Genomic DNA, 24,158 nt, shown 5'->3' on the forward strand with positions numbered 1-24,158 from the left:
ACATTTCACTATCATAAAATTTTTTTTTTTTATCTGATAAGTGTTATCTATAGTTGTGGGAAGCATGGTGTGTGTGTGTGTGTGTGTGTGTGTGTGTGTGTGTGTGTAAAATTCACCACCACGGACTGCTCACGTGTTGGTGTGTGTGTGTGTGTGTGTTAATTATTAATTCACCCTAATTAAGCAGGAATTATTTAGGCCCATTATTCTGTTTTTAATAAAATATTTTTGCTCTTTTTTTTTTTTTTTTACATCAAAGGATGTGGCTCAAGGGCAACAAAAAGAGTACAAAAAAAAAAAAAAAAAAAAAAAGCCCGCTACTCGCCGCTCCCTCAAAAGTAAAGAGTAGCCAAAAGAAAGGTCAATTCCGGGTGGAGAATAAGTGTCTTGATACGTACACTCTTCTTGAAAGAGGTCAAGTCATTCATTATCTTGATTATACATATGAAAAGACGTATTTGTGAGTGAGTAAAAATAAAGTAATAACTCCTTTGCTTTGAAACAATGAACCATGTGGAACACTACATAACATATAACCTATCCTTGGCACCTCCTCCATTTATCATTCTTTAAAAAAATTCATCTACATAAATCCATTCAATTACTTCATTAATTTAGAACTTACGTAATAGTCTTAGGTATAATGTATTGCAGTCTGGCTAACCTTGGCTAAAGTCTCCCCGTGCCCCTCTCCCTTGTACTACTTCTCCTGTGTGGTATTAGTGAAGCTTAGTAGGAAATTCTTCACTATAAACAGTTTCCTTTTCTACAGCAAAAACTGCCTCACCAATAACATGTCATTTTAGATTTACATTTATTACTGATCCACAAAAGGGCATCATGGGGAAAAAATATATAAACCCAGAGTCCCCTTTGATGAGAGGACATGGATATGAAAAAAAAAAAAAAAAAAAAAAAAAAAAAGACTGAAGTAGGAAGAATAAAAAAGAGTGAGGGTGGGGGTAGTGACTCATGGAACAGAAAACATGCTGATGCAATAGATGGTGAGAAATACAAGGATCAGTACAGATGATGAACCTTCAAGGCAAGACCTGGTGTTTGTGAGAGATCCATATGGTGTCTGGATTTCTATTCTAAATAATTATGATCTTGTCACATACAACAATGGAGGACATTTACAAGAAACAAAAATACAATGGACAGGGAAAAAATGGAAACCAATAGAATGGCCGCACACAATATTTATGACAACACTGGCAAAATAGAACACAGCACAATGCGATTTACAAGAAAGCAAAACACTGAAAATAAATAACAAATTTTATTACACATACTACAGTGCAGTGGAGTCTTCACACAATCTCTTTCACCATGGCTGCCATGTGATCAACTCCACAGCTGACTTTGAGCACCTGACCTCCAATGCACACCTGCAAAACAAGACTACCTATAAAATTTTTCTCTAATTTATATTTAAAATAATAAGTAGCTAAAAGCATGGTAACCAATATCTTTAAAAATCCCTGATTCCCACTTCAGCAGCGTGAGGATGCTGAGACCCCAAAACATTACGTTAATACTTAATGTAGACTAGAGGAGGAAAGATCACCCCGTGGAATGGACTGTGACTTACATTCCTAAGCAACATTCCACTTAAATTTTGCTATCAACACTGTGTAATGTCCTATAACATTATCCTTACCACCATTAGTGGCTCCCTTCATCACACGAGTGAGAAGTTAAAGTCTCAAAAGAGGTGGAAAAAAAAAAAAAAAAAAAAAAAAAAAAGCAATCAAGGAGGAAATTCTCCAGTGACGTGGGCCACATTGCTATTTGCACTGATTGACACAAAATTATATCTTCCAAACCAAAGCCATATAATGTGTAGACTGAGGGGCAAGTTCTTTCTGGGTGGGTGGGTGGTGATATAGTTTAAATAGCTGTGAGTTCTAAGCAAAGGGGAGGCGGTGGCTGAACGGATAGCGAGACGGCCCCGCGTTCAGGAGGACGTGAGTTCAATCCCCGACCAGTGCCAGCAAGCTGGGATTTTTCAGCCGCCGCCGAGTGGTTTAAGACTACCCACATGCTGTCCAGACGACCACCTATCAACCCGGACTCTAGATTCTAGGATTAAAGATGAGCTCCAGGAGGGCAGCATGAGCCAATGCAAGATGGCGCCACTATAAACACTCGCCTCCGCCAGAACGGGCTGGGCCATACCATCAGGCCCCACCGGGAAGAAGCCTTGGACCGACCATCAGGAATTCAATATCCACCGGGAAGAAGCCTACCGGCGCAATAGGCCAAAAACGTAAAAAAAAAAAGAGGGGAAAGTGAGGGAGAGGACAGTGAAGGGCCCCTAGGGTTGGGTGGGAGCATCGTGTGAAGCAGAAATGGAAGAATAAATGTCTCTGCATTCCACTTCATGTCATAAGATCCTGTGCAGCTATGCTAAATGAGGTCAAAGTTGAAGAATGAACACCTCTAAACTTTTTTCACAGAATATCAAAACTGTTATATGGCCTTTTTTTCTTTCTCACCTTGCTGCTATGAGAAACAGGGTTACTGATGATGGTGATGATGATGTACTGCAATAGCCAACTGCAGTAAAGACTCCCCTTATGGAGTCTTACCTCAGTCACATAGTGTGTCTATTATATCTAGTTCTCTACTTTGACATGAAAACAATAAACAGGCAACTAGCACCTACACGTATTGGGAAGCACTGATCCTTGGTGTGGCTCTGCCCCAAGCACCCCCCAGGGTTCTTTCCCCAGGTGAACAAGGAGCCGTGACTGTTTATAACTGCAAACTGGTTGATCCCGCAGGCCAGACTTATCACCTGGAATTAATAAACAAGTTTATTCATCAATAAAGAAAAGATATACAAAGTTTTTACATAATGAAGCGGGAGGACTCCTACAAGTGTTGTATACAGCACCAGCTCTACTCACAGTTAGTGTTGACTTATTCACAATGCAGTTTATATGTGTATATTGCTTGGATACTAAGCTTGTTGGTCACTTAGTTTTATGAATGGAAAACATGAGGTGATCTTGAAAACAAAAACATTCTTACCTTAGCATTAGGAGTGAGTTCATTTTGTCCAAATAATGTAGGAGGAATGAGGGTTGGAGCTTTTGAATATGTGACATTTGGCCCCTTTCCAATGGGACCAAAACCCCAGGCATAAACTTGTCCATCCTCTGAAAAAAAAAAAAAAAAAAAAAAAAAAGTTCAAACTGTTGTTTCCAGTGCACATACTGTATCTGTTCACGAGATGCATCCTTATCACAGGGAGCATATTCAAGAAATAAAGAATCACGAAAGGTAAAGTGAAGTTGGGGGCATTTGCAATGGCTGTGTGTAGCCTCTGTACTCATTGCCATCTTACTGACCAGAGAGCCAGTGGTGGGTAAAATCCACTACCCTGGGGCACAAACCAAGTGTAACATATGGCTTATCACTTACCTAAAACCAGTTTCACCAGCTGCAAAACTGCAACCCTGCCAAATTCATATACTGCCATGAATGATTATCTATTTACTTTAATACTGTGAATCTATGGTACTATTTTTGAGAAACTATAATTCCTGAAACTATGTAAGGTTAAAAAGACTAAATGAACCAAGAGAGTGAGAGAGGATGTAGTTGCCACCTTTTGACACTGATGAAACTGCCCACAAATGTATTACAAACTGAAGTCTGGCTGCCCATCACATCAAAAGGAACACACGGCATTATGCGGATCCTATCTATGCTTTGCTTGACTAATTACAGTATAGCATCCAGGTTAGTTGTGAGAAGTTCTGCATCCAAGAGCACTATGTCAACCAAAATATGATAACAGCAATAATTATGGAAAATAAAAATCATGCAAAATATACACACCGTCAAGCAGTAAACACATGGTTCCTGCAGATGCAACGTCTATTACTTTCTTTAGACCTGGAAAGTTCAGTTTCCTGGAGGTGTGAATCTGCATTTCATCTGTGATAGAGTTCAACTGGTGATATTCTGAATTGCCCCAGCCAAACACATCACCCTTATCTGGAATGGATAATTCAATATAATGCCAACAAAATGCTTCATTTATAAAAAAAACTCATTTGAAATAACGTTATCATAGCAGAATAAAGCAAATCTTAGATATACATAAATAAAAGGAGAAGTCATGAGTGACTACAAGTCTGAAGTAAAAGCATAATGGTTGAGTTGATAAATTAACTCCTGATGTGATGTATGAAATTGTAGTTGACTAACGGCAAATAGTAGGTAAGTTAGTCTGAAAGGAGGGGAAGATACGGATAAATTGAAAGTTTCAGTCTCAAAAGTAAAAAGAAATGATTTCCATAGTCAATTGTAAATTGATATTATGGATGGGTCATATAATTGTATCAAGATGTGATGAATGAGTTTTGTAATGCAAATTGTCAGTTAGCTCCAACATGGAATAAATTCTTACCATTAAGGGCCAAGGCACAGTCTGCTCTACAGGAGATTTTTGTTATCTTTTCTCCAGAAATGTCTCCCACCACGGCTCCTACACTGGGTTCATTGTCATAGTGGCCTCGGCCAGTCTGGCCATCTGCTCCCCAGCCACAAGAATACACCACTCCTTCTTCACTCAAGAAAAAGCTGTTGGATAGAAACCATTGTGTTACCCTTAGTCTTGGGAGTGGATAACATATTAAATGCTCAGAACCAACCTACACACACACACAATTTTTCTTCTCTCTCTCTCTCTCTCTCTCTCTGCAATAAGGCATCAGTCCAACATAATCTTTGCAAAAATTAATTAATTATTATTATCATCAATATATCATGCTAATCATTGTTTTAATCTTTGTATATATATATATATATATATATATATATATATATATATATATATATATATATATATATATATATATATATATATATATATATATATATATATATATATATATTGTTGATTACACAATCATATTTAGGTATTTTGATAGCAAACGCTCCTGCAAATACCACTGAGTAGTCTCCATGTCTGTTATAGGCTTATTTAAGGCAGTTTGGCTTATTTCAGGCCAGAGTGATATAATGGCAGAATGGGAGGCTGGCAAGAGTGAAATGGCAGGATGAGAGACTACAGTCTGTTTCATTCCATCTATCCAATCGCAAATGTAGATGTGGCACTTGCGTGTTGCTAGTTTGTGAATACATGAAGATCAACTTTTTATTTTCAGTGATATATGTGAATGTTTGTGTATATATAGAAAGAACCCTCAAGCCCTCTTATATAAACTGCAAACATGCTGATTTGCATCGATAATATACCATACAAGCACACAAAAGGCAAGCTTGTATCAAACAGTTTAGTCAGATAATACTCAAATGATTTATAGCCTTTCAAATACCTATAATTCATTTCATTGCAGGTACATAAAATGACAACTGGCTCTGCAAGTGTCTATTCATAAGGAATTTTGCTGGTTTGTTGAATGTACCTAAATAACATGGATAATATTTGAAATGCAGTGCAGCAGTACATTCAAATGACTCACTAACCGCACGACTCACCACAAGTGTGGGGGGTGAGCAAAAACTGGACAGTGGATCAGCTGAAAGCAACAAAAATGGCATCCCACAACAACAGCTCCCTTACAATATTCCCTCAGTTTCTCTTACAGGCAACCCTACACTGGAAACAGCAATCATAGTTGAAAGAAACATTTGTAAAAGGTAAGAAGATGCAGCATCGGTGACACTGGCCACACTGACACAACTATGACATCTCCTTTGTTTAAGAACTACCCCCCCTGCCCACACAATCCCCCCACGCTACAACTCAGTGTGGTGTTTGGCTAACACTGCCATGCTTGTTAGCTCTGCTGCATTACGTTGCACAATGTTGCATGGCTAACAGGTCATTCAAGACAGACATCAGAAAGTACATGCATATTTGCTTGTACTAAGGAGATGGATTTCTGAGTGTATAGTACCTGTGCACACATGTCTGGCTGAATGAAATTACATGGAAAAGTTTCAGAATATACCCCAAGTATATGAAATTAACACTTATCTGGCAACTCAAATCTCTGTAGCTGCCTGTTACTAGTTTTACTGTAACTGGTACAAAGGCTGCAAATATAGTTAAAACTAGTACAGTAAATGTACTTTACATGCTTCATGTGCAGGATAGGAAAGCGGAATGGCATGAACGAATCAATATACCTCATACTGGCCCAAAGAAAACCCACAATTCATTCATTTCATCGACGTCTGCTCCTAGGAGCTCCCACCACGGGATGGCCACGGCAGAAGAGCTTCCAACTTTCTCTATCCAGACACTCCCTCCTTGCCTGCTCAAAGTTTCTCAAAGATCTTTCCCCCCTCTCCCTAACGTACTCTTGCACCCTATCCCTCCATTTCACTGGAGGTCGTCCTCTAGCATTCCCTCCCTCTATCTCCCTCACATACACCCTTCTGGTCATCTTATTTCTCCTCCATTCGCTCCATGTGGCCAAACCGCTTTAAAGTCAGTCGCTTCACTTCTTCCACCACTCCACACTTCTTCCCTTCACCCCTGTGACACATTCCAAAACGCTCATACACACTTTCATTACTCATTCCATCCATTCTACTCACACCACAAGCACTCCTCAAATAACTCATTTCCACTGCCTGCACTCTAGACCTCTGACTTTCATTCCAGGCCCACGTTTCACTTGCATATGTGAGGGTTGGTACTATTATTGTATTTCTCAAATCCCTCTTTACCTCCATGCTCACACTTCTGCCATTCATGATTCGTCCCACAGACCCTACCACCCTTCTTCCTTGCAATGCCCTTTCTCTTATCTCTCCCTCCATACCACCATGCTTACACATAACTGATCCAAGGTACTTAAACTCATTGACCTCCTCCATTTCTTCACCATTCAAAATTATTTTGCATTCTTTTTCACATTCAATTTCCACTCAAAATTATCATTAATATCAAGACCTCATATTTCATGCAGTAATTTTAGCAAGACCAAACTCATTGTATTGTACCTGGTGTCTTGGCCACACTCCACCTGCTTGACGCGGGTGCCTTCAAGAGCAGTCAGGTGGTGGTAATAGGCCTCTCTCCCGTAGTCTTCGTCAGGTATGACTGGCCTTCCACACTGTCCATACGCATTGTTGCCCACGGTCCACACACTGTTACTGTCTGTCAGCATCACAGTGTGTGCTCGCCCTGAAGCTACCTGATTTGAGATAAGCAAATTATTTGCCAAAAATTTAACTACGTATGAATATTTCAAATTATTTGCTGAAAATTTAACTACATATGAATATTTCAAATTATTTGCTGAAAATTTAACTACGTATGAATATTTCAAATTATTTGCTGAAAATTTAACTACGTATGAATATTTCAAATTATTTGCTGAAAATTTAACTACGTATGAATATTTCAAATTATTTGCTGAAAATTTAACTACGTATGAATATTTCAAATTATTTGCTGAAAATTTAACTACATATGAATATTTCAAATTACTTGCTGAAAATTTAACTACGTATGAATATTTCAAATTATTTGCTGAAAATTTAAGAATGAATATTTTTGATTATATTTTATGTGCTGTGCCTAGTTTAATTTGGACTTACTATCCCCCTGATTCATAAATGTATCTCACAGCTTTGCTCAAACTTGAATTAAATTAGAGGCTGTCTTTGGCAGAATATCACCAGCCAGGTGCATGTGCAAGTGTACACAAACACGCAGTCATACACAAACACACACACACGCACATACACATACACACACACACGCACACACACATACACTCACACACACACACAAGCCCACACACACACACACACACACACACACACACACACACAAACGCACATACACTGCTCCTGTGGTGCGGTAGTAAGCATTCAGTGTGCCGTTCTGACAGGCTGAGGTTCAGGCCGTGCTCAGGCCAAAAGCTTTTTCTGCTGACAGGAAGTGGTTACCACACCCCAATGAGCAAAGGGGTTTAGAGTGTGAGGTCCCAACTTTATCATTAATCAGCTAGAGAGCTTCAAAGCTTTCTCCAGGAGGGCACCAAATGGCATGAGTACAGCACAGGGTTAGACTGGGAATGAATTACACCACTGATCATTGAAACAGCCTGGACTGGACAGGTTGTTCATGCCAAAAACTTAGATGAGTTTAAAGCTAAGCTTGGCTGGGTGAGACAGATGAGACCCCACATACCTCATTTCCTGGTAGTCACAACTACTACCACATATTTCTTATAAATTATTTTTTTCTTTTTAAATTTTGATTTATTAAGCCCTATTGCAGAATGTATTTGAGATAAACTATTAAAATCATTTCATGCCTTAACAATACCTCATCTCTAAAAGTTTAGCATCAACTGGCCTTGATAACTCTGCTTTTTTCCTTAACGGGAAGGTCAATGGGTGCTGGATTGATCAACATTCCAAGAGGGTGTCCACTTCTTGGTTCATGAGTTCCTGAAAACAGGTGAGTTTGAACTTTCTGCTAAGGGCTGATCATTGTTTGACCTGGATTATTCAGTAATTATGGGACTATATGTAAACATGAAGAAACAGTTAAATAATGAACTTGTTGCCTAACAATACTTGACAGCTAAAAAGTATCTGGGCAGAAAAAATGCACTGATACAGACTTTTTAAGATTTATAATGATTATGTAATGCATATTCTAAAACCCCGGGGCTTTAGGATATGTCATTTTGGAATGTTTGCTACATTTGTGTTGCATCCTTCCTTACAACTGCCTTCAATGGTGGTCTTGAGTGTAAGACAAAGCTATTGCAGCCACTGAGTATTACTGGTCAACTTACCAACTTGTGAGTCTGAGTTTAGGCCAGTTCCATAACAGGAAGGTCCAGATTCATCGTTAACAGCAAGAACAGTGTAGCCATAACCACAGGCTACATCCACAACCTGAAAATTATTTTTTCTTTACAAAAAGGAAAGGATATTTCTAGACTTACTAATGGAAAGATTGGTATGCATACTGAAAGAAATATATGGTAACCATATTAAGGATTGAAAGAACTAAATGAAAACTGAGTTGAAAAATATGAGGTACATTAAATTATAAAGGTAATTACAATGAAAGCAATACACACCTGAACCAGGATTGCAGTTAATTAACAAGATGATGAAATACTCTATAATTTTCCCAGTACCAGGGATGGCAAGTCCCTGGTATACTTTAAACAATTGTTTTCTTACACGGTTCTTTTGTTTGTATACTCTCAATAACCTATCATAAGGCTGTATTTTGTGTATGGGATATTTCTAAAATTTTAAGAATATCCACTCATGCATTGCAGTGCACACACGAGTGATTCCTGGGAAGCAACAGTGTTTCTCAGCTTCTGAAACTTTCTATATCTAAATGCTAGAAATGAACTGCACAATATATATAACTAGGTAATATAAATCTTCATCATGCACTCTTGCCTTATGATATTCTCCAAACTCTACTCTGTGAGGGTGGTGCACGTATGACCGGTGGTGCTGCTTCTTGGAGGCGTCTGGGCGAATGAAGGAGGCCCGTCCAAGGCCACCATGATCTGCAACACCCCAAGTAAACAGAAGGGTGTCGGGTCGAGATCTTTTGCCAATAAATTCAAATTCTGAAGAAAAAAAGGAAAAAAGGTAAAGCTTAAAATGACGTCCAAAAATCAGTTGAGTGAAGCAGCATCCTAGTCTGTACAATGGTGTGTCAGGACGAGGAGAGAATAACTACTTATGAGGTTTTACTACAACTTTTTTATTACCACATGAACATAACAAACCAAACATCACACTTTGACCAAATGACACCCTGGAATCAGCAATTCCCACACGAAGACCAAGACCTAGCTGCCAGAAGTGTATCCTTGTCATCACAGGACATTGCTAGGGTGAGTAAGGTCTGCTAGACTCTTATAGCCCCTCAGCAACATTCTATTTTATCTGTGAACTTCCTATAGGCTTAGGTTTGGCCTACAGGTAATGCAACCTTTGGCATCCAAGATTCATGCTAATTTTTAGTCTTATTTTGATAAAAAAAAAGTGTATCTTCAACGCTGGCAAATATATATACTACACGAATTTTAATGTATGCTTGACAAATGAATGCTATAGTGAATGACATTCTACAACCAATTATGTTCAGTTTAGAACACCTGACTGTATTCAACACGTTATTTTCATAATAAATGTTTGGGGGTCCATAAATAATCTGAAACTTCATGGAAGTGTTGATATGTTGAAAACTTTTAAGACTCCTGTTAGAATCATATATATATAGCCTACTAACAAAAACAAATTTCAATGGACCGTATTGACTATACAGGCAGCGCCACACGTAGCCATTCAGTGAACTGTCAAAGCAGCACTTTCCATAGAACTCAAGTTATATACTTGAGTGTGTCTGAGGCTGCCTCCAGGATACAAGGCCTTGGTGCCGCCACCGCTCTAAGCCAACGACTGCATACACTTTACTCCTACCCAATTTCCTGACTCTACTATTTGACATGGAGAAAAAACTGAAATCGGCTAGGAGTGAAGTGTGTGCAAGCATCGGCTTGGGGCGACGGCGGCATCATGGCCGTGTATCCCTGAGACAGCCTCAGACGCACTCTAGTCTATAACTTGAACTCTATGGAAAATTCAGCTTGGAGTTGAGTGCCTACATGTGGCGCTGCCTGTATAGCCAATATGGTCCATTACACTGCACTACTGAATGTCAGCTCTGTGTAATATTACCAGGTAAATCCTCCGCATGTTTTGGGTCCAATGGCTTGCGAAATTTTGCTCTTTTCTTCCCTCGAACTGCATGAAGGCACGCAGGTTGCAACACTGGAAAAATATCAATTGTTATAATACTATACTCCTCAGTGCAAGAAAAATAATTACTCTTGTGTATCCTCTTTATAATTCAAGATTTTTAAGCAACTGGAAAGTTAACTACATTTATTAAGATGCTTTAGAAACTAATTTTGTTTTGTAATAAATATTCTATGACATGTAAGAACATGAGTATGGAAAGAAAAACTTGTCAATGCTACACATACTACTATAAATATAAAACCTTCTGAAATTAAAAGAAGACAACTATCTTGAAATTTTATTAACGTTACCTCTATTTAGTAGATTGTGTGTTGCCCTCAGTGGTTTCAAGGAATGGGACAACATCCTCGTGGAGTGAACTCTGAAAAATTTAATATCATACCTTTTTTTTAAACTTAAATATAACTTATCATAGCATCTGAAGAGGTCATGTTAAACAGCGCCTACATTTGAGATGTGAGTTCGACAAAAATCTCAGAATAAGGAAAACAGTAAGTTTCTAAATAGTAAAATTATTCTGAAACTTTGATGATGGAAACTTTCATGGAGAGCTAATGTCATTATGCTATATTTCTGGGACGGGTGCACACAGGCATTGAAGTCTCATCTAATTAGTTATTAAATGATTTGCGACAGAAACGGCTATCAAATTTGTTCAGAACGCACGTAAATCTACCAGAAAGTATATTCTCTTAATGAATTGTGAGATGGGGAACACTGTAAAAATCTATCCAAATTTCTTTCCATTCCTCCTTCCTTCCTTCGTTCCTCTCAAACCAAAATCTCTCTTTCCATTCCTCCTTCCTTCCTTCGTTCCTCTCAAACCAAAATCTCTCTTTCCATTCCTCCTTCCTTCCTTCGTTCCTCTCAAACCAAAATCTCTCTTTCCATTCCTCCTTCCTTCCTTCATTCCTCTCAAACCAAAATCTCTCTTTCCATTCCTCCTTCCTTCCTTCATTCCTCTCAAACCAAAATCTCTTTCTCCATTCCTTCCTTCCTACGTTCCTCTCAAACCAAAATCTCTTTCCATTCCTCCTTCCTTCCTTCATTCCTCTCAAACCAAAATCTCTCTTTCCATTCCTCCTTCCTTCCTTCGTTCCTCTCAAACCAAAATCTCTCTTTCCATTCCTCCTTCCTTCTTTCTTTCCTTACTCCCAAAATCTTGCTAACTTGGTAACGTACTGTATGGTGTGTGTGTGACCGTCCAGTGGCCCCTGAATGAGTAATTACAGTGAGCCAAGCAGCTGTTACCCACCTCCGTAACGGCAGACCACCGCACCCGAGGGACCGCACCGCACCGCCCTCGACTGTAAACAAACCCGCCTTGGTCTCGGTCTTGTATAGGTATTCTAGGGTCGTGGTCATGGAGGTACAATTGGTGGAGTCGACATCAGCCAATTAAGTGAATCCGCCTGAGTTGTCATTTTTACGGCCAAGTGTCAGGTGTTGTCAGGTCTGGGCATCCTTCGTCTTTCGGCTGTAAATTTGAGTTCGTCGGCTTCACCTCAATGAATGGGATTAGCGGGCTGTGTCGACTCCACCAATTCTACCTCCATGGTCGTGGTCACTGTCAGAGGGCCATTTTTTTCAAACATTTCATCGACCAAGTACCCACATTTGATAAAGCTTTCGTAGGCGTTTGGGGCATTTCCAGGGGTAGTTTGACGGCCCCTAAACCGACCTTTGTAGGGACCCGAAACTTCTCGGATTCGTCTTGTGATTATCACCTACCTCCTCTCATAAATCTTTAAATATCTTTGCTCTCCATGTAGTACTTTTCTTTCAATATTCTTCCACATTCACCTGCTCACTGCATCACTGGGCATAAGGGTTAGCTATAATTATAGTGGAGTTAGTTGTGCTTTCCATTAACTCTATAAATAATAACTGCTTATATTTGTGATGTGTTACTATTAAGAGTTTCCTTATGTATAAATAATTGAATGATATACAGGTAGCCTATGTGAAAAGGTATAAAAATAATTAAAATTTCCAGAAGTCCAACAGATCAATTCTAGTTGAGTTTTGGCTTTGTCTATAATAATTACTACATTGACAAGAAAGCAGATTATGGATTAACTTGCCTCTGTGATGTGTCTTTCTCTGCAATCAGTGCCATCAAGCCAAAATGAAATCAGGAAGTGCACTTGTCATGTACGTCCTTCTAAGAGTGACAATGATCATGCAGTGAACAAGTGTATATCAACCTTCCATGCATGATACAAATTATTCAGTGTCGAAGTTTGAAGCTTTCTTTAAATACTATCATAATAATATTGAACTCAAAGAAAGCTTCAAATATTTTGTTGAGACATTAGCTTTTAAATATAATACAATTAATTAATATGTCTAGTATTCAGATTGTAATATTTGATATAATTCATTAGTCCTTGATTGATTGACTCTTCAAATAAATCTTCAGTTTAATCAATAACTGGAGTACTTGACAAAACGTTGAGAATGGGTAAAAGCAAGATCTATTATTGTCTGGCAAGGAGCCATTTTCCTCATTTTGTATGGCCCAACCAAATAAAGAAGGAAAACTTGGCATTTGCTGTACTGACCTTTATTGTGAAAACATATACCGTATCCTAATGTGTGGATATAAAAGTACGTACTATGAGGGAAAAAGTTACCATTAAGTATGAAACCAATACAATGTGAATAAGAATTTTACATTCCTTAACCAACCTATGAATCATGTGTAGATATGCCACACTGTATGACTGCATGGCCACTAAATAAAAATAATAAAATAAAATAAATAAATAGAATAAAAGATTAAAAATATTTGTGGTTCTGTCTACTATTTGAATGCATATGGATTTATCCATAAAAGACAACTGTACACATGAAAATTAATTGACAAGTAACATTGTGGTCATTTAAAAAATTCTAATGCAGATTTTCTATAATGCTAACAGCAATGCAATATAAAATTCTGTACAAAAATAAAATTTAATGTTGTAAAAGATGGTTCAGCACAACATTTCATTGCAAACGCAAACTTTTAATCAGGTCTTATGACCATTCACAGGGCATTTACAAGGCAACTATCTTTTTTCTTTGATTTTGTACTCCATATTTCACTTAGCATCTTCCTCCTTTTCTGGCATATCTACTTCTTTTTCCTCAACTTTAGCTATACTTTTTGCATTTTCCTTTTTGTCACCTAAAGTTAACAAATTATATTTACAATATTTTGTAAGATATCCTGGCAGAAAGCTTATGCAGCAGATGTTCTTTATGACATCTATATTGACAACAACATTTGGGTCTTTAAGTTCAGGGTAGTTTTCAGAATGAGCCTCACTTAACACAGTTATAAGAGAAAGTTTTAGAGGCTCCTGCTGCACAGAATTATTGTTTCTTACCTTAATAGCAATGTAAAATGACCCTCCCTTCTCTTTGAAATAAGATTCACATTGGTTCTTTACTGCTTTTAGAATATCGTCCTGAAAGGCTCTGCATGTTGTCTGCACTGGGATCATGCGAATGAGCTTTTTTGTTTTCCTCTGCTGTAGTCTAAGGATGTCGTCCATTATTGTCAGTGAGAGGGGAAGAGGGTCCTCAAGTGTGGTGCGGATGAAGATGTAATTGCTAGCTCCAGTTGCCACCTGGCTAAATCTCCGCAAATGTCTGTGCTTCTTTTCATTTTCCTTTTGAAGCTCTTCAACATCAGCCTGAGAAGGAGAAAAAACAGAAAAAAATGCTTACATAAAATAGTCTTAGTACCAAATGAAAGCACGCATGCATGCAGGCGCACAAACACACACACACACACACACAAACGGCCCGGTAGCTCAGTGGATAGAGCATCTGCCTCACAACCAGAAGGACCGGGGTTCGATTCCCCGCCCGGGTGAAGATAAGTTGGGTTTATCTTCTTTCACGTGTAGCCCCTGTTCACCTAGCAGTGAGTAGGTACATGACGTAAGGCAAGGAGTTGCGACCTCGTTATCGCAGTGTGTTGTGTGTGAGTGGTCTCAGTCCTACTCAAAGATTGGTACTATGAGCTCTGTGCTCTTCCGTAGGGGAACGGCTGGCTGTCTCGAGAGAGACCCGCAGCAGACCAAGAGGTGAATTACACACACACACACACACACACACTACATAGTTCACTAATGAAAAATATAAAAATATTGAAATCTTGAATATCTACAGTAAAGTTTGCGGCAATGAATGGTACACAGTGTATCTGAGGAAACACATTTCATCTTTGGTAGGGCCTCTAGATGAGCCACAGTAATAAATCATGTAGGCATTATTAGTATTGTGATGACATATTAACTTATACCTAATCCCTTTGTGATCAACTTAATTAAAATAAAAAAAAATTATATTATTTTGTGTTAAAACTTAATATATTTAGAAAAATGAGTCCAATTTTAGTGTAATGGTAAAATTACCTTGAGAGCAGCATCAACAGACAATTCTTCATCAGAATCACTGGAATCTTCAGTACCTTTTCGCTTCTGTACATTTGATTTAATCTTACTCTCATCTTGTTTCTCAGGTTCCTTGTGATCAACGTCTTTTTGTCCTTCTGTATCTTTTTGTGCTGCCTCACTCAACTTCTCTTCTTCACACACTTTAGTTTGAGTGCTTCCTTCTGAATATCCATCCTCTTTTTCTTCACTGCTCACTTTCTTCTCAGTCTTCTCTGCCACCTCACTTGATTTTATTCCTTCCTGAGATTTGCTACCATCATCCTCTTTTGTGAAGCGAGATCCTGTTACGGGAAGACAAAATGTAGCTTGTTCATCTTTTGAATATTAATCTATGACTGAGTAAGAAGTAAATTTCACTTTCATAATGTGCATAATGTATCTAAATATGTAATATATATGACAAGTAAATGGGTGTGTATCAGACTTTTCCTATGATTTATTCTAATTAATCACAAAGCTACAGTAATATACTAATGATTAAAACAAAATGATCACACAAGCTTATGAGTGAATTAAATTGCATGACAACAAACAAAAGCAACATAATGGGCATAATTAAAAACACTAAAAAGAACACTGTAGTTAATAAGGAAGACAGAATTGAACAAGTTAATATGCTAATTAAGTTTTCACGGTTGAGTTATTAAGTAGATGCAGCCAAATTGTTAGATGCAATTTAAATATGTAAAAAAAAAAGAGTAGAGAGAAGTTGACAAAATATATAGGCTACACAGCAAATTTAAGTGAAGGTGGAGATATACAGTAAGCTAAATAGAATAGATATTAACACTCAAGAGTTAAAAAAGTGCACAACAATGCATATAAATTCAATTACCTGGAATCTCCTCTTTGCCATACATTTGGTCAGCATACTCGTTTAGGATGTTGTAAGCTTCTATCACACAGTCTCTCTCACGGTCATTGCATGTGCACAGAAATCCCGTCAGTCCAGGGCTCAGAACACTGTGATACTTTTTCTGTTTCTTGGCAAGCTGAATATAAAAATTCTTTGGCCTTTTATTTTTCCCCATTTTCAATATTTGACTGGAATGAAAAAAAAAAGAAAAAAAATCATAATCAATACATGAAAATAGGAAATTATTAAACTTATGCCTAGTAATACCCTGCACTAGTATTAAAAAAAAAAGTGCCTGTAAAAGATAAGACGAGGGGCAGCGAGGGGTGATGGCACACCAAGAGATAGGTGAAATGATCTGTTTGATAGGAGTGTGTAAAATAATAGTGTGCCTAGATGGAAGACTGCAGATGAGACAGTGTGATCTTGAGGCTATTTATATTAGTGGTTGTCTTTTGGGGGATCAAGACATAAAGCTCCTGATTGATTATATAAAAAAAAGGAGAAATAAACATATATAGCATACTTAGATTGCAGACTATTGGGATAATACAGAATTGTGTGGATTTAACTGACAATAGAATACACTGTGAGTTTCGTAGACATATTGTGCAAACAAATTTTTAACAGGAGTGTGAAGTTAGCTTGTACATCTGCCTAACGTAACTTGGATATGAATGATGGGTGCAGAGACATTGGTAAGCATATATATCACAGTAAATTATCATCAAACAGGGAGTTCCATAGGCTACGTATTGACACTTCTGACTGATAAAAACTGTCAACAATCCTCTAGTGAACAGTATATATGGTAAACTTTGAACCTTTGACGTAGTATGGGCCATTTTATACATCTGAACGAATACCACTTTTGCCATGGGATTTGATGCTCCGAAGCAGTGAGTCGATCCACCAGAGCGGGTGGCCGGAGTACCATGACATGACATGAAAAAGACGTAAAATCTTAAATAACCTCCATATTTTACGATAAGAAACCATTGTTAGTTTTTTACAATCACTAAATCATCTCACCTGGACGAATACCGTTTTGCCATGGGATTTGATGTTCTGAAACAGTGAGTCGAAACACCAAAGCTTATATAGAACATCAGAGGGAGTGGCTGGAATACGAACACGTGACATGGAAAAAAAAGACGTAAAATCTTCAATAACCTCCATATTTTACGATAAGAAACTATTGCTAGTGTTCCATAATCACTAAATAACTGATTGCAAGAGAAAACAACGAGGGCGAAAATGTGAGCCCTATTTCGCTTCCTCGCGTCGGGCTGTTTACATGAGTGAGTGTTTCTCGTGCTACAAGTAATGTAATACCTATATAGTGATATGGCGGCAACAGTGATGAGTGATAACAGCAGGAGTACCAGTATTTAGTTAGGCCGTACCGTGTTCGTGGTGAGCAGCAGGAAGAGAGAAATGTGAGGGAAGATGCCAAGATGGAGACGGCGAGCGGCGAGTGGGGAGCGGCCTGATGGGATGAGGTATGGGTGATACAGTTCTTATTATGACGTTTTCTTGTATATTTTGCATTTTTTGTGCTCAGGGCCATACCCAGAGCTGTATTAGGAGGGTGTCTTTGTAGCCACTTGAAGAGGGGTGAGTGGTGAGCGAAGCGAGTCGAATCAGCTGGGGTGGTGGCGGCGGCGGGGGTGGGGGGTGGCGGGACTGACAAAGCTGAGTTCATTAAACTGGAAGGGACTTTTCGTTCCGGTTTTTCGTATTAAATTTCTCAGAAAATGGACCTTTTGGTTGATGTGTGTGTGGGGGTGGGGGGTCGTCCGTCCTCCCCTTGGGGTAAACTTTACATTGCATTTCAGCATGCCGAATAAATTTAAGCTAACCTAACTTAACCTACTTAATGGGGTGGGCTTCGCCCCCTTCGATCCCCCTGTTTTGACATCTCATTTCAGCATGCCGAATAAATTTAAACTTACCTAATGCTCCCCTTGACCCCCTAGGTTTACTCATTTCATTTCAGCATGCTGAATAAATACTTACCTAACCTAGCTTAACATAACTAGGTATCTAACGGGGGGCTTCGCCCCTCTCGAACCCCCGTTTTCACATTTCATCTCCGCATGCAAAAAAATTTAAACAAACCTAACTCAAATAAGCATCTCTCTCTCTCTCTCTCTCTCTCTCTCTCTCTCTCTCTCTCTCCATACCTATGGTAATACTGAATGTGAGCTATATAATATTATTATTTATATTATTATCAGAATAAATATTGTAATAAATGAGCATTACATTGTGTTGTGATGTATGGGGAGGTGTGATATGTTGTGGGGTATATACAACATACGTTGTCTGTCCTTTCTCTTATTGATGCATCTGGGAACCCCGCACACTCCCTTCCTACGGTGGTTGCGACTGACGTATATATTTTAAGAAAAAATTATCTTGAAAACGAGTCGTTTGCGATGGCAAAGCAATACGTCAGTTCTGTATGGATACAAAATACTTCATATCATCAGGGTGTTGTTTGCCGTGAGACGGGTGATGTTATGGAATAATACCCCCCTGGTGCCCTGGTGCTTGATTTGATATACGTGTTTGTGTTCCTATGTATGGCTGGTAGTAGTTAGAACATGTTTGCTCTGGTGATAAATTACCGAGAACCTTGGTGATGATGAAGCCTTGAGAGTGCTGTGGTGAATTACATTTTCTTTTTTTGCCTTTTCCTTTCGTGGTGTATGCTTAAGTTCCACGTCAGTTAGTTAGTTATATACCAACACTATATTTCGAGAGCTAATATGGCAGTACATGCAGCCATCTCACATGACGTGTCTTTTTATTTCTCTAAATGCATTGCAGTAACTAATGGTTTCTGGAACACTAAAGAAGTTTCAGTGGAAGTATAAAGATCATGGGCACAGTCTAGCACATTGCATTTTGGCAGTGCTGGGGGTTAGGTAGGTTTGGTTAGATTTAGTTTCATTAGAATTGTTAAGTTTTAATTGTTATGCTAAATAAATGTGATACACTTTGCACTGCGCTGTTGTTGTAATTTATGGCTGCTAAGGATAGTGATTAAATCAGGCCAAGGAAGACCCCTGCATCCTACCATAGTGTTAGGTAAAGATTTGTTTTAGATCCCTTCAAGTATTTGATAGGAGGTAATGTTCCACACACTTTAGAGAAGAAATTGTATCAGAATGCAACATAACCCCATAGTCATCTGTTATCTTGAGATAATGCAAAAGTACCATAAGGTAAATTTTTAGAATTACCTGACACAATTTAAAATCCTGGAGTATGGTCATCATCGAGCTAGCGTTTTCCTTAACTAATAGAACCTCACTTAAACCAAATGGGTAGTAACCTATTTCCACTAAACTAGTAACGTAGTGTCACTAAAGAAGGTAACCTATCATCACTTACATATTAATCTGTTGCCTCTACAGTTAATAGCATCCTATTGATATTGAAGTGTGGTGTCAAAAAGACGGCCACAGACTTCAGGAAGGAAGAGTGGAAGTGGTAATAGGCGCACCTAACATCATTGTAGCCGATTCAGGATTCAGTACATTTCCTAACTAGTAGGAGGTAGTCTTATAGGTAATTGTATTTTGTAAAGAATCCTTATAACTAAAAACAAACTAAAATTATGAGTATTCTTTTTCTTGAACATAACATTGAATAAACAACAGAACAATAATATGAAAATACGTAGTATAGCCACTGTTGCCAGAAAGTCATACTCAGACTCAGAGCATAGTATTTACCAGTTTCTGACGCCTAACTATTGCCAAGAAACATCAGAATCAAACTCTTTTAACGATAACTATAAACTAGTTTCGTTATTGGAGCCCATAAGACAGTTTGGGGGTAGAAAGTCGGGAAATCTGTAGCTTGGAGGCCCGAGGCAGCGCCCATGGCATTTTGCGGGTATCAGATACTTTAAAGAGCATATTTTTACTGCGCAAAGCAGGTGATGTCACGTATTGTGACTTCGTGAGCTTTCATATGTATCTATTTGTGTATATTTCATGGTGGCAAAACTTACATTACTAGTTTCAGTTTTACTAGCAACACGAATTTGTGACTATATATAATTTCACTCAAATAAGTGAATCAGACACCACAGAAATATTACCAGTGTGTGTCTGAATAAATACAAAGATAAGCATGTACCTTGATTTAACTCTAGGATGTCTCGTGGATCATTAATAAATAAAAATAGAATATCCGAATAGGCTACTCTTTAGCCCACTACCTTCAATGGCCCCCCCAAAAAAACAGTCCCTCTGCCAAGTTTGTACCCGACATTTGGTGATGTTAGGTGCGCCTAATGGCCGAAGAGGTGGTTTGCAGGTATTTGCTGGAGTCTATATAGGTGTATCTGATTTTTACTTATATGCATTTAACTTAAAATAACGTGTCCAAGAGGTTCTGATGTCCTCTGATTGGATTTGTATTCTTAAAATTGCAGAAAATAACTTCCATCCATCGAAAACTTAAAAGAAGCCATTTAAAAATGCATTCTGCATTCACTTCAACTAAATGAACCCCATGTAAACCTAACTGACAGTAACTTGTCACTGCTAAGGATAGTTACTAAAGCAGGCCACAAACTTGCATCCTATCACACCATGGTCTTATGAACTAAAAAAATCACTTTTTTTTATTTATTTATTTATTATTATTATTTTTTTTTTTGTGTGTGGGGGGTGCTCTCTATGGTGCCTGTAGGCTCTCTTGAGGGACCTTTTGAATGACCCCAGGTTGTTAGTGGCACAGGCAAATTTTACTTCTAGTGGCTGCTGCGTGTTATGCACTTGAAAGGTGCCCTTTGCATCATACATCCACATCCAGATGTATGACTCTTGCTTGGCCCCCCGGTGCTCCACTTGAATGAAGTCGGCAAAGTTATGGTTGATTGAGGATCTGAGCAGCATGAGGGTAATCTTTGACATTCGGGATGGTTGAAAATTGTTACCGTCCTTCAGTGGAACTCGAACCTAGGTCCTTGGGCTCCCCACACCCACACAGTGACCACTTGGCCACCACCTCCCCATATTAACTTATTACCACAAAAAAGTCAGCTACTTTTGAAGGTAGCTAAAGTGACAGTTGGAGAGTTGGCAACAGTTCCCTCTCAGCCAGTAAAACAATTCTGACATCCAGTGGTTGGCAGCAGTGTGTAGGTAGAGGAAAAAAGTTAATACATATCCCAGAAATGAGGAATTTCTGATGGAAACTCTTATAAAGATGAATGGCATATTAAGATCTGTCAGAAGAGCGTCAATCATCAGATTGAGTTGGGTGTTCTCAGATCTGGGGTTCTTTACCAGGGGGGGATTTGGATTTGGAGGGAGTAGGAAATTGGGTCATAGAATGGCAGACTGAAACATTTGTAATATTGACCTTTTTATTACCTTCAAGCTTGCCAGGGCTGGACAAAATGCTGTGTTCATTGGTTACCTGCTGCAAGCAGCCAGTCAGACTGTTTAGCATAAGTTCCTGAACAAAAGGTTCAAAATAGTTTACTCATACTGCCACACTTACATTCTCCCTGGGTCTCCTGCAACAAGTACCCCCACCCCTCATCCCCTCCAATGAAATGATGCTCCTGCACCCCCTCCTGCAAAGATGTTTACCGTTTACTGTTGATGAGGTTTCAGGCCCTGCTCCACCGCTGATGCAGCGCTCTACGAGGGCCGTCAACAATTACAACTCATAGCTTTGAGTCAACAATCTTGAAAAGGGGGAATGATATTCTGATGTGTATGTTGAAAAGGGTGCATTGTGCAAAAAAGGTTGAGAACCACTGTCATAGATAATAATGCCCTAAAATTACATGTAAAGCATAAGTACATGACGACTATGTGAGGGACTATCCAGGCATTCTGTACATTAGCCAACATTACAGAGTGAGTTGATTCTGGATGAAATACTGACCCTTTAGACAACAACTACGAAATACCAGATTATAAAGATATATAATACAGACGAACAAGCAGCACAGTGGGCTCCTCTCGCTGCCGTGGTGTACACCCAGCAAGGGAGTTTTTATGGGACGCTGTGTTCAAAATTTTATGCATACGGGAGGCGAAACGGTAAAGATTGGTCTTATCAAGGCGCCGGTATCCCGTTTCCTGCTCAACCAACTGTACTCCTCGTAGAGCGCTGCATCAGCGGCGGAGCAGGGCCTGAAACCTCATCAACGGTAAACGGTACTTCTGTTATCATGTATGTATTCTACTAAACATTAATCGTCGGGTAAACCAGTGCTTCAAAACTTACTGTCTGAGACCTCGTGTGTGTTAGCGGTGCCTAGCGGTGCCAGCCTCGTTGTTTGGCTCTTGGGTGTTGTGGATGTTGTCGTTTGGATACCACCAGCCTTTGCAACGGTGCCTCTTTCTTCGTCGTTTTCTTTCACACCGCGTGTTTCAAGCTTTTATTTTCATAGCGTATTTTCCATATCTTTGTAAAGTAAAAAGACTGAAAAAATTCCGTAATGAACACCACTGCGTGCCGGGGATCGAACCCGAGCCTTCTGAGTAGAAGTCATAGCCCATGCTGCAAATCTGCCAAAAGAAACGAGAGCAGGGGCTAATCTTTTACTTTTTACAGACAACCAAAGTGTCAATGAGAGAAAACAAACTATACTACAAATGTGGAAACAGCGAGCACAACAATCGTAAGACTCGCCAAAGTAACAACAAAGACAATACCAAAGAAAATTACTAAAGTGGGGTGATATAGCCAACCAGCGCCACAACACAACGCAACACTCAACCACCGTTGCAAAGGTGTGCCCCAAAGACTTCATCGACGTCATCGACTTCGGGGCATATGGTCGACTTCACCAATGTCTATATATTGACATTGGCCTTCACCCCGCTGCCTCGCACCTCAACCGAATCTGACGCGAAGATAAAGTTAAAGTTAGGGTCACTTAGGGGGCATACGCTATAGCTGCACGTGACTTAGGTGCATACATTCGTCATATTGGCCTTGAGACACGTCTAGTATCTCCGTAACACACCCGTTATCCACCGTGGAGTGTTACCAAATGCCAGAACTCAATGCTTAACATTTTTATAACCCCTTCTGTTGCCACTGCTTGTGACTTAACTGTCCTGTGGATCCCTTTTTTTCCATTCGGCCTGGTGTTATGTCGGGCAGTAGGCACTATAGTATGCTGTGTATAGTTGATTGATTAATTCTTAAAAAAAGAAAAAAAGGAGGAAGTGAGAGAAAAGAAGAGAAAGAGGAGAATGAAAAGGAGAACAATTGCTTTTATTTAACGAGTTCAGATATGAGAGAAATGGAAAATGAGAAAGATAAATATTCGCAGGAAGGCTAAAAGCAGCGTCTGATCGGCTCAGTGGCTGAATACGGAACCCATGGGCTTTGTTTTGTATGCATTGAGATACTGAGATTTTTTTTTTATCTTATGATCAAACCATTATTTAATGATATGTAACAAATTAAATGTTTATGAAATATTTCCCTGTTCACGCCTAAATCTTTGCCTTTTCTTTATTTGCAGGTAAGCACAATCCAAAAGTGTCTTAATGGTGTTATGTATGGTGCACCCAGCTTTGGCTCTTTGCAAAGAAGCAGGTAAGACACACTTACATAGATTTACAAAGGTGTTGAGACCACACATATCCTATGGTCCAAATTAGGTGGTGTCTTCTTAAACCTAGAAGAAATAACATCGAATGGACTTTACATTTCTGTATAACGGAATATTTTTATGGAGGAAATGGCGGCAAAATTTGTTTTTAAATTAATCAGTTGTATAACACTGAACCATTCAAGGTAGTTTATTCCATTCTCGTGCTGCAACGTTGGTGAAGAATAATTTTGTGTAATTTGAATTTGTTTTTTACACTTTGTCCATTTATTTTATTTTATTGATCATAAACGATGTGGATTTGTTCACATTCGTAAAACTATTAAATATTTCGAAACATTCGTTCAGTTTCAGTCGAAGGTGACGTTTCTCAAAAGAGAACATCATAAAGTTTGCTGTGGAAGGAAGAAATTATCTTTGTTGCCGT

At 38.8% G+C, this 24,158-nt stretch overlaps 3 protein-coding genes across 4 annotated transcripts in view; 1 reads left to right on the forward strand and 2 right to left on the reverse strand.

The window, feature by feature from the left end:
* Window positions 1-1,268: 1,268 nt before the first annotated feature.
* On the reverse strand, window positions 1,269-12,195 carry LOC127004196 (RCC1-like G exchanging factor-like protein). Of its 2 annotated transcripts, none has more exons than XM_050871710.1 (12): window positions 12,071-12,195; window positions 11,106-11,176; window positions 10,732-10,824; window positions 9,439-9,614; window positions 8,811-8,913; window positions 8,363-8,457; window positions 6,997-7,190; window positions 4,427-4,599; window positions 3,853-4,011; window positions 3,040-3,167; window positions 2,672-2,803; window positions 1,269-1,391 (listed from the first exon to the last, which is right to left on the reverse strand). In XM_050871710.1, the coding sequence occupies exons 1-12, from the start codon at window positions 12,178-12,180 to the stop codon at window positions 1,314-1,316; spliced, it is 1,512 nt and encodes a 503-aa protein (XP_050727667.1). In that variant the 5' UTR covers window positions 12,181-12,195; the 3' UTR covers window positions 1,269-1,313. The 2 variants fall into 2 exon arrangements, with proteins under 2 accessions (XP_050727667.1, XP_050727668.1); XM_050871711.1 differs by having other exon boundaries at window positions 11,998-12,121.
* A 1,250-nt stretch (window positions 12,196-13,445) lies between these two features.
* Window positions 13,446-22,536, reverse strand: LOC127004199 (THUMP domain-containing protein 1-like). The gene is made up of 4 exons (XM_050871713.1): window positions 22,390-22,536; window positions 16,102-16,310; window positions 15,225-15,547; window positions 13,446-14,498 (listed from the first exon to the last, which is right to left on the reverse strand). Exons 2-4 carry the CDS (start codon window positions 16,295-16,297, stop codon window positions 13,902-13,904), a joined length of 1,116 nt encoding a protein of 371 aa, XP_050727670.1. The 5' UTR covers window positions 16,298-16,310; window positions 22,390-22,536; the 3' UTR covers window positions 13,446-13,901.
* LOC127004291 (probable glutamate receptor) overlaps window positions 16,326-24,158 on the forward strand; it is a 35,973-nt gene continuing 28,140 nt past the window's right edge. Inside the window, exon 1 of the mRNA XM_050871853.1 lies at window positions 16,326-17,624. The gene's annotated coding sequence lies outside the window, so the exon portion shown is untranslated. The remainder of the gene's footprint in view (window positions 17,625-24,158) is intronic.

The sequence above is a fragment of the Eriocheir sinensis genome, chromosome 27 (assembly GCF_024679095.1).
Source record: "Eriocheir sinensis breed Jianghai 21 chromosome 27, ASM2467909v1, whole genome shotgun sequence".
Classification (NCBI taxonomy): domain Eukaryota; kingdom Metazoa; phylum Arthropoda; class Malacostraca; order Decapoda; family Varunidae; genus Eriocheir; species Eriocheir sinensis.

Excerpts from the sequence above, each read along its gene's own strand:
- LOC127004196 (XM_050871710.1), bottom strand. The coding sequence starts at position 12,180 with ATGACCACGACCCTAGAATACCTATACAAGACCGAGACCAAGGCGGGT. Across the intron at positions 11,177-12,070 it reads GGTGGTCTGCCGTTACGGAG|AGTTCACTCCACGAGGATGT; the intron begins GTGGGTAACAGC and ends TAAATTTTTCAG. Across the intron at positions 1,392-2,671 it reads ATCAGTGCTTCCCAATACGT|GTGTGCATTGGAGGTCAGGT; the intron begins GTAGGTGCTAGT and ends CTTGTTTTGCAG.
- LOC127004199 (XM_050871713.1), bottom strand. The coding sequence starts at position 16,297 with ATGGGGAAAAATAAAAGGCCAAAGAATTTTTATATTCAGCTTGCCAAG. Across the intron at positions 15,548-16,101 it reads TGGCAAAGAGGAGATTCCAG|GATCTCGCTTCACAAAAGAG; the intron begins GTAATTGAATTT and ends TTCCCGTAACAG. Across the intron at positions 14,499-15,224 it reads CTGTTGATGCTGCTCTCAAG|GCTGATGTTGAAGAGCTTCA; the intron begins GTAATTTTACCA and ends TCTCCTTCTCAG.